We start from the raw sequence: 10,904 nt of genomic DNA on the forward strand, positions 1-10,904 counted from the left end.
TATCAAGATTGCAAGCCCATTAGCGCATTCAAAAACGTTTTATTTGACTTTTTGAACCTTTACAACTAAAGGTTATGCTTTGGCATTTTAAATGGCTTATCGAAGATGGCTTTTGATGGCTTCATTATGTATGCTTTCCAACACTCATGTTTTGTGTGGTTAAATAAATTATAGCCACAACATGCAAAGGAGGTAAAATACTATTTATCTCTGTAAAGCTTCATATTAACAGCCAGCGGCGCTAATAACCACGTGATTCATTTAACGGCATGTTAAAACAGACAGTGCCGAATAGTAGAAAACTAACAGCAAAAAAGTGCACTCAGGAAAGGTAGCTGTAGTAATTGAACACTGAACATAATTTAAACTCATTTAAACAATAAATTGTCTTCTCACTTCACAAAACCCCTTTCTACACTTTTATAGGATACACACACTTAATGGGGTAAGATCTCAGTTACTCTAAGAGGGAAGTGAAAGTTGGCTGTTGTTTACACTCAGGATCAGTTTTCCATTTAGATTTAAATTAACTGCACAGCTGTGCAGTTTGCACAGGAGGCAGGTGTTTGTGTTTTTGTGTTTCTATTTTTGCAGAAAGCAATTTGTGCATTAGAGTTTGAAAATAAACAAGTCAAGAGTTTAGGCTGATTCCTTTTGCCGTTTTAGCGATCCTGCAGCCGTAAATGTGGCTAAAGTTGGAAACAGACACGACTTAGATGTGTTGAGAGTTATTATAATTGTTAAGATAATTATGTATTTTTCTGTACCACATTATGATTAAAAATCAGATCAAAAAGTATTTTCAACATGTTTGTCAGCCTAACAATTCAAATCAATACTTTTACTTAAGAGCTAAATTTATTTTCCACTTTTGTTTTGATGTCTGTCCTCAAACAAAAATATACATTTATTAAAGAAAATGCCATTAGCCACTATCAGTGATAATTTTTTCCTATGCGTTGATGCATATTAAATAAAAATAATACTAAACAAATATTTTCTTCACTCAGATGGCTAAACTAAACTAATGTGAGTTCATGATATTATTAGGAATTCAGTGAAGTACTTAGAAAACCTTATGATGCATACAAACAGAACCATGTACAGGCACAACGGCCGACAAACAGAAACAACGAAGACAGTCACTCGGGTGGGCAAATGGATGGAAATAAAATAAAAAACTTTTTCCATAGTGAAGCTAATCAAACATAACAACAGTTACATGGTGGAAATCAGTGTGAGGACTAGAACATTTCCAAAACACAATATACACCCATCATAAATACAAGAAAAATGCCTGAAGTGCATACAAATGTTAGCCACAAGTGCTTCTGTTTTTAGGGACTTTGTAAAATGAATGAAACGGGAAACTTTCTTGTGACGTAAAGAAATATCTCAAGGCATGAGTGACTTAGCTTCTATTTAAAGCATGAGTTTAAAAAAGTTATAGTGGAACACAGGAACCATCACGTCTTTAGCTAGCCTCATAATGGAAAGTGATTCTGTGTTTCATTTTCCACACACTAAAATCATGTGTTTGGTTCTACAAAAGTGAACGACTTGTCATTTACATAAAGCAGTCTGAACACGGACAATTAAGGATAACTGTCAACTTGTAGCTGGGCTTTGTTTTTGCTTCACAAAATGTGTAAGACGTGTAGAGAGGAAGCTTTAGAGAACATCTTTAATATGACTAAAGCAGACATCTTTACAGTTATAAAGTTCAAGAGTTGCAGTGTGCAAACTTTTCACAGCCACCATGTGCTTAATATTGGAAAAATGTTGATAATTTATAGAAATTAATAAACCCTTCCCTCCCCCCACCAAGATAAACTACATGAAAAATATGTTCATTTTTGAATATCCAAAGACAGTCACCAAAGTATCCAAGAAAAGTATATTTTTGGATAATCTCTGATAATTTATGGAAAATAATAAACTACTTTTTTTTTCTCCATAATAATGGACATGTGTAACAAACTAGGAAACATCCAACTGGTCAAGTCAGGATGCACATAATGTGTGGTGCTTGTAAATGGAGGCTGGGCAGCAGAACTGTAAGCTGATCTTAGGGCTGAGCTGCATAAGATGAGTACACCATCAACTTTTCCTGGTTATGCTCTTCCACTGGATAACAGGGTCAATTACAGCAGCAAATCTACAAGCAGTATATACACTTCTGAGAAAGAGACTGCTATTTATTTTTTTTTTACCTATTTTTTTTTTTACCATTACCTACTGAAAATATTAGTCATTCTGACATCTGAGTTCCTTTCGCCAAGATGACACACAACTGAGCTAAAATGCAAAGCGATACAAGAATTAGTGGGAACCACTGCCACACTGGCCTGTACAGCAGCTGGATACCTTGTAGACTGAAAGCAGGCTCTCTAACAATCATTTTCCTGTCTGACGACTGTCAAAAGAAGGTTACTAGAGCAGACTAAGCCTCTAAAAAAATTTATATTATCACATTATGTTACACAGCATAAGAGAACTGTTTTAAAATGACATAAAAAATACATCTCCTCAGTTTTAAGATTGACTACTTTTATTGTAATGAGTGTTGTATCTGTGTCAGTTAGGAGTGACTGTAATAAACAAAAAATGTCCTCTGTTTTTCAGTTCCTCCGTGTGGTAGATGCATGTGCAAGCTTTCTCAGCAACTCTATTCATCTGGAGACCTGCGTAGGGATCCTAAATCTGGCTGACAGCCACGTTCTGCCCACCCTGAGGACCAGGGCTCAGGACTTCATCACCTCTCAGTTTTCTCAGGTAGTGCAGCAACAGGACTTCTTAGAGCTGCCTGCAGAGTCTCTGGAGGCCATCCTGCAGAGGGATGACCTCAGTGTGAAGTGTGAGGAGTGTGTCTTTGAAGCTCTGATGCGCTGGGTGAGAGCCCAGGAAGATGAACGCTATCCATTACTGGCCACCTTGCTGTCACATGTGCGGTTGCCATTGTTGGAGCCGGCGTACTTTGTGGAAAAGGTGGAGTCAGATGAGCTGATACGTCGCTGCGCTGAGGCTTTCTATTTGCTGCAAGAGGCTCGCATGTATCATCTTTCTGGTAGAGAGGTTTGTATCCATTAAAAAGACAAATTTATCTCACTTTTCGGAATTAAAAACAGCTTTGAGAGCTACACAAATATTTACCTTTATCACTGACGTATTTGTAGGTGGTCTCAGAGCGAACCAAACCACGAGTGCAGCACTTTCTGTCAGAGGTTTTTCTGATCATTGGAGGATGCACTAAGGACGAACGCTTTATTCCCACTGTCACCTGCTTGGATCCTCTAAGACGCAGCCGACTGGAGGTGGCCCGGTTGCCAATGACAGAAATGGAAGATGAGACCCAAATCAGGAAGTGGGTGGAGTTTTCTTGCATCACTTTCCACAATGAAGTTTACATATCAGGTGAGAAATCAATCACAATCTTATGCATAAAGACTGAAATCTGATGCCACCATCAACTTTTAATTGATATCTTCCATCATAATTGTTGCTTCTGAAATATACTCTCTTTACTGGAACTGAAATGTGATGGCTGAACTGATAAAGTTTGAGTTTACTAGAGAACAAAACAAACAGGAAGGCGTGGTGTCATCTGCATTCACAGTTACTGTGGTTTTAGGCGTTTCCCAACCCAGGAACTGACATTTTAGCTTTGGGTAAAATGGTACGTCAACTGCCAAGGTTGATGCACGCTGCAAAAGTTAAAAAAAGGTCATGGGCCTGTTGGCACTAAACCTAGATATGACCACAATGCTCCAACGCAGGCATCCAGACTAATCTTTAGTCTACATGTTAGGATAAATTAGTGCTTAGAAGGACATAAAGTCTTAGCGAGAGGTGACATTTTCCTCATATGATTTGCTTGCTGCAGGTGGTAAAGAGACCCAACACGATGTTTGGAAATATAACGGCGCCCTGGACAAATGGATCCAAATTGAGTCAATGTCGAACGGACGCTGGAGACACAAGATGGCAGTTCATGGCGGAAAAGTGTACGCTCTGGGTGGATTTGATGGGATTCAGAGGCTTGCTAGTGTGGAAGCCTATGATCCTTTTCACAATCGCTGGACACAGGTAAATACACATTTAACTCAAAATTGGCTTTGATGTCTCTTGAACACGGATGATCTTAAAGAGTTCCTCAGGTACATCAGAAACACAGTAGAATCCCCAGAGCACATCCCCAGCCATATTTCAAAGTTTTAACCTTATTACATTATCCCAATAAGTGGCAATGCCACTAGAAAAATTAACGAAATGCAACACTCACTTCCCCAGCATTGGTATGCAGCGCAAAGGACAAGTGCATACACCTCCGAAATGTGCATGTTGGCTGGCCGCTCATAGACTGAGGAATGTTTTGTGCAGTTAAAAGATGCAAGATGTATTGCGGTCAAAAATGGAATTTAAGACATGCAAACGGATTTGTACTGTGCTCTGTAAAGCCACCCACCTTCCTCTCGCTGCTGATAAACTGATGAAAACAGTGATGGAGTCTACCACAAGAAAGCTCAAAATGATGTTGGAGGTGCATAGATCTGAGGTTTGGGAGGTTTCAAATCTCCAATATGCTTAGAGAAATTTTATAAATTGTGGGGAAACATCTTACATATCATACTTGTGGTCACTGTCATTATGATAAAACGGGGAAGAGAAAAGCAGAATTAAACCCATGTTCTCACTACGAAGTGTGAGGCAGGTTTATACTTGCTTTCCTTAGAATTCCCGAAATAAAACTCCCTTCCTTCACATTTTTCACATTGAAAGTCCATTAAAAATGCCAACTTTGCATGTTTTTGTAAATGACAGTTTAATGCAAAGTTGGCATTTTTAATGGACTTTTAATGTATCTTTTAGAGCAATTTTGCATTAAAAGTGTCATTATTTACCGAATGACACTTCATGACAACTGTCATAAACATTCATAAAGACTCCTTCATGTTCATGACAGGTGTTATGTCAGTCTTATGCACACCCCTTCAAATAAAGCGTTGCCTGAAATGTTACTTAAAAAGAGATTTATGTGAATCACTATCATATTATCTCCCTTTTCTGATATTATCTTGCTTAATGGACTTTTTTATGTATTTACTACAGGTGACACCTCTTGCAGTGGGTGTCAGCTCCTTTGCTGCAGCAAGCTTTGACAGATGGATTTATGTGATTGGTGGTGGTCCTAATGGAAAACTAGCCACAGATAAAGTTCAGTGCTGGGAACCAGGAACAGACAGCTGGGAACTGCGGGCACCCATCCCTATAGAAACCAAATGCACCAATGCTGTTACATTCAAGAACTGCATCTACGTCGTTGGTAAGTTTGAAGTATCTAAAAATAAATAGTTAGATGTTACTTGAGATGCAAACAAAGATATTATCCGAGGTGTGAAAACTTAAACAGCTTAATGTGGCACAAAGATAATATTCCAAATGTTTTTTTGTAAAATGTTTGGTCATTATGTATTTGAAACCAGTACAATGTAAAAATGCTTAAACAGGGTATAGCAAGACTGAGAAATCCTGAAGTTTAAAATTAAAAATTAAAGGCTGTATGAAAAAAGAAAACTGAATTCTGCAATTATTTGCAATGCATAGAATGCAATGTCAAATTCTTCATGTGCAAGGCAAAGTCCCTAAAACAGTAATGTTGCTGCTGAGAACATGGCGATGTGTGAAATTTGCTACTGCATTCAGAACTGTTATTTAGCACTTCAGCATGCAGATTCTGAAGTGCTGTGGCTGTTTTTAGCTCATTTCTGTGAAAGCTGTATCAACATGGCTTGATGTTGGAAATTGCTTGCTATCTTTCCCAGATTGGCATAATATTGACAGTGTAAAAGCCAGCTTAGACTTATTTCAATGCAAACATTTGGCTTAAATTGCAGCAAAGTCAGACATATTAGCAAAGGCTACATTCCCCTCAGAGGAAGTTCTGCTTTTGCATTTGCACTACAGGACAACCAGCATGCACAGGTGCAAAAGTGGAACACAGCCTTCACAGCCTCAGGAAAGGCAAACCATTATCTCACCAGTTATATGCCAAACCACATTCTCTGCAAAATTTGCAAGAGTCCAGGCACCGAGATATCTTACTTTCAAATGAGAAAAGTAACCCAACCAAACATGTGTGTAATTAACAATGTTCAAACATTCTGCAAAGAACTTGTCCTTCAAAACAGCTCAAAATTTCAAATAACAGAGAAGTTATCCATATCTTTATTGTGTTGGTGGCATCTAAAGATAAGAACACACAAAAAAAGTTAAAATCTGTTTGAACATTTAAGTATTTTTATTACAGTTTTGTTTCATTTGACTGTAGTACTTCTGCTCAACTTTTGCATTGTGCACAAAAGCAAGAAAATAATATTTATACACTACGTACTGGCCAGTTTCTGCAGCTTTATTAATTTTATTCAGCGGGTATATTGCAGAGCAGAGCGTAAAATAGGTATCATTGCTGACTAGGCTTTTTAAAATTATGCTACACCAGTGGTTCCCAAACTTTTTCTCCTGGGCCCCCCCAGTGATTTCCAAACTATTTCTGGGCCCCCCTTATGGCTTACAAATAGCTGTCTGGTTGAACGATGTTTGTCAGTGAAGGAGGTGTCAGTTTGGGAACCTCTCTGCTACACTGACTGGAGTCACAAACTTTGACATATTGTTGAGACATTTTTAGATCAGTGGAAAGTAACATATTATTTTGAAGTGTAAGAAAAATAAAACATGCTTTTCTAATTAAAAAAATAATAATTATGTGAAAAGTGCAGTTAGCATTTTCTCACTTTCACTCTTTCACCCCCAGCCAGCATGCCTATGTGGGACCCATGTGGGGGAAAGGAGGGCAGACCATATGGGTCCCATATGGGTTTGTCCGCGGGTTCCACGATGGCCCCACATGGGCCCTACATGGGCCCTAAATGGACAAAACCATGTGGGGCCATTGTGGAACCCGCGGACAAACCCATATGGGACCCATATGGTCTGCCCTCCTTTTCCCCACATGGGGCCCACCTAGGCATGCTGGCAGGGACCGTAAATGAAATTTAATGGCAGGTAAATTATCTGCCATTAAATTTTAGATTAGTTTATAAAATATCACAAACTTTGAGAGCATACCTTGCGGCACTGTTGAATACATCCGGTGAAAATGACAAGAGAGCAGTAAAGGTGAAGGTAATTTTATTTATATAGCACATTTTCAACAACAAGGCTTTACAAAGTGCTTTACAGAAATTAAAAGGAAATACAAGCAAAATAACAAACCAAAGGAAAGAGAAGAACAAAGAGAAAAATAATCTAATGTTGATCTAAAGAATTAGGTGCTCCTGTTCAGGGTTGCTAGTATCCTCTGATCTAATTCCATTTCTGGGTTGGAAGAACAGGAGTCTAAAAAGTAGTCTCGATCCAAAAGTGTCTCTGCATCTAGATAGTGAGTTTCTGAAAAAATAAGCTGAAGAGTGACTAATTCTTTTTCTGGGTTAAAAGTGAGTACTCCACAGTTTCTAAATAACTGATAATAATCTAAAGATGAATAGCTAAATTCTAAGTTTGTTCTAAGTCCTTTTCTGGGTTAAAAGTGAGTAGTCACAGTTTCTAACAAGTAGTAGTATAAAAAGTAACTAAGTGGTGACTGTTCCTGTAATTCTGTAGCAGTATGAGTCTCTCTGCATAAAAGTTATCTAGGAAGTGTAATGTTGATCTAAATTGTGCGTACTCCACAATTTCTGATATTACTAATAAACTAAAATAATCTTTTTCTGGGTTAAAAAGTCAGTACTCCACAGTTTCTAACAAAATAAAATAAAAGAAGAAGAAAGGACACGTTAGGGCAAATGGCAACATTCAGCCAAAACAAAAGGCAAAATGAGTGAAGGCGGTGACATCACAGGGCCATGAAACCACGTTGCTCAGTCCGATAGTGGTGTTGTTATTGAGGAACGTCCTTGGAAGAGCTCAGCTCCACAGCTGCATGGATAACAGGAGGGGGTGAGGTGGGAAGAAGCATTACGTTTACATATCTTCAAGGAGATTAGAGATATGCAGCCCTTCTAAGGCAACATGGGGAAAGCCAATGCAAACACAGAATGTCTTAGGTTGGGCAGATTATAAATTTCAATCTTCCCTAAAGTCTCTCCGATACATCTCAGTTTCCAATCATCCAAAGTAGTTTGGTCGTTCCACTGAACCGAAACTAGCAACTTCTCCAAGATCGATTCCATCCTTCTAGTGAGTTTTAGAGACCTCAGCTGGGCTGCATGTCTCAGCAAGACTCGCATCCATCTTGCGTCTCTGTCCAAACCAACAGTCTGAGTGTTCGCTAGTTCGGCCAAGTCAGTCACAAATTTGTCGATAAGCCAGGAATCCGCAATCTCCAAACAGCAGAAATCCTGTTGTCATGAATAAATCCAGGGTGAATCCCACCGGGTGTATCCCCGCAGGACAAGAGGCTCTCCTGTGCCCAGACTTCTCGTCGAGAAAATTTGATCAATTGCATTGAGAGATCGGTTGACAAGATCCATAAGTTGTAGATTTGGAGGATGTGCAAAGACTGAAAACAACAACAACAAAAAAAAAAAAAACAGAGCAAGCAGGGCAGGCATGGCTAGGGAGGGAGCAGAGGAAAAATGTGGAAGCAAACCAACCATGAGATTTTGATCCACCTCACCTAACTTTCCATATATACCCATGGTAAATATAAAGGATCTGCAGAGATGCACAACTCAGATGGGAAAATTCTTTGGTAGGACAACTATTAGTCATGCACTCCACAAATTTGGATTTTTTCTTTAATGAGGCAAGATAGTTTAATAGGTGATAGAAAGTCAAAACAATTCCCCTCTACAGTTTGCCACTGGCCATTTAGAGCAGCCAACAAACATGTGAAAGAAGCTGGTCAGATGAGTCTAAGCTTTCCATGCAGAAGCTATGTGTGACCCAATGTGAGAACATCTACAAAACTGTTAAATCATGGGGCTGAATGCAAATGTATGGCTAACTTTGTAGATTTTTTTTTTATTAAAAAAGATTTTAAAAAATGTGAAAACCATCTATCCCCCTTCTTCCACTTCAAAATGAAATACTCTGTGTGGGTTTATCACACATGATCCCAATTAAATACACTGACATTTGTGTAAAGGTTCAAGAGGCATGAAGAGTTCAACAATTTATTAATTTATCAGTACATAAATCCGTATGTGGTTATCAATAACCCACGGGTATTCATTTCAGTTTAATTATATCTCATCTATGTTGCAATCTAATTCACTAATAGAGACCCAATTCACAGCAAATGCAATTTCATGGCTCTTTATTAGACTAATGGCTCCATTACACATAATATCCAGAATACATTTCAGTCCAAATTCAGCTAATATTAATCTAAGTTTTTCTGATTTTGATTGAGTTATATGTTGTCCGATTCTATGCTGATTTTAACACAGTACAAGTTAAGTTATGCAATGTAAGTTATGCACAATAAGTTATGCAATGTCACTTGGTAAGCTGAGAAAGGCCATCTTAGCTTTGCACCAATGCTTCTGCTTGAGTAAGCATGGGACTGCAGTGGAGAGAAACATTTTATTTAAACAGGAAGAAAGGACCTGTAAAAAAAACTGGTTAAGGTTAACATTAACCTAGTTAAGGTTAATGTTAACCAGGTTACTGTTAGGTTAAGTATAACCTTAACTTGGCTGGAGGCCAGCTGCGACAGCTGGCTGGAGGCTGAACGAACATGGAAAAAACAAGAAACACAGAAGCAGTGGTCCAGGAGAGTATGTGTGTCAGCACACACACACATGTGCTTACAAATAAGCTAAGATAAAAAAAAATAAAATAGTAGACATAATATTCATTAAGATTTAAGTCACCAATTTAAGTAGCTCATATGCTTTATGACATAACCTTTAGCTCACCTTCAGTTCTTTATTGCTCTTCCAGGTGGTGCCATGCACGCCATGTACTGCTACTCCCCTCTGTCCGACTCCTGGTCCCTGGTGGCTCGTCTGGGGGAGAGGGCAAGTTGTGCCATCGCAGCCTGCAACAACAAACTTTTCATCACAGGGGGGAGGGATAACAAGAACCAAGTGATTTCCACGGTGATGTGCTGGGATGTGGATCGAGGGGTGTTGACAGAGGAGTGTGTCCTACCGCTGGGCGTATCCCACCATGGCAGTGTGACGCTCATGAAGTCTTACACGCACATTCACAGAGTCACACCTTCGTCAGAGTGCCAATGACACAAGCTTTCATGAACCAGACTTTAGTTTTGCCACAGCAAGTAACATATCAAAACGATACGGGGAAAGTGTTATCTTTTTCATTCACTTGCCACTTTACCATGAGATATCACTGTGTTTGTACTAATGTAAGCAGCGAAAGCCTAAAATATAAATATATATTTTCTTGAGCTCTACTCTGATTAAAAATAGCTGTTATCTTTCCTTGACTTTGTGTTCTCTGGGGTATAAAATATGTAATGTCACTTCAGCAGTAAAGATTTATCTTAACACATTGAATATGATTGAATATAAATATATTTCATATATTAAATTCAAAAGACAATTTTACTTTAATTTTGGTCTTTGAATCATTGAGCAACAATCATTGTCCTTTTTTTCAGTGTGTTTTTCTCTTTCCTCAACTTTTACTGTTGACTATGCCCCTTAATTTACTACAAGCTTTCTTTCCACTTAACTTTCCATTAATTTGCTTAGATACACGACTCTGTGAGCAGTCAGCTGCTTTTGCTCTGACCTTATGTTGCTTACTGTCTGCTGGACATCTGTCAAGTAAGCAGTCTTTCCCACGATTGTGTAAATCATATGTTAGGTTCCTGTAATATATAAACAGCTATTTTTTTTAACCTATTTTTACTAAATAAAGTCTGTCTAGAGTTA

General features: G+C 38.5%; 1 protein-coding gene across 2 annotated transcripts in view; it reads left to right on the plus strand.

The window, feature by feature from the left end:
- Window positions 1-10,574, plus strand: part of klhl6 (kelch-like family member 6) — a 21,987-nt gene extending 11,413 nt beyond the window's left edge. For both annotated transcript variants that reach the window (XM_014990476.2, XM_014990475.2), the window contains 5 exons: window positions 2,626-3,075; window positions 3,177-3,414; window positions 3,884-4,086; window positions 5,110-5,323; window positions 9,946-10,574. In XM_014990476.2, the coding sequence (XP_014845962.2) occupies window positions 2,626-3,075; window positions 3,177-3,414; window positions 3,884-4,086; window positions 5,110-5,323; window positions 9,946-10,244 (1,404 nt within the window). In that variant the 3' untranslated portion in view covers window positions 10,245-10,574. The remainder of the gene's footprint in view (window positions 1-2,625; window positions 3,076-3,176; window positions 3,415-3,883; window positions 4,087-5,109; window positions 5,324-9,945) is intronic.
- The last annotated feature ends 330 nt before the right edge of the window (window positions 10,575-10,904 follow it).

Source organism: Poecilia mexicana, unplaced genomic scaffold, assembly GCF_051168715.1.
Source record: "Poecilia mexicana isolate PSO_F unplaced genomic scaffold, ASM5116871v1 scaffold_2, whole genome shotgun sequence".
NCBI classification, from domain to species: domain Eukaryota; kingdom Metazoa; phylum Chordata; class Actinopteri; order Cyprinodontiformes; family Poeciliidae; genus Poecilia; species Poecilia mexicana.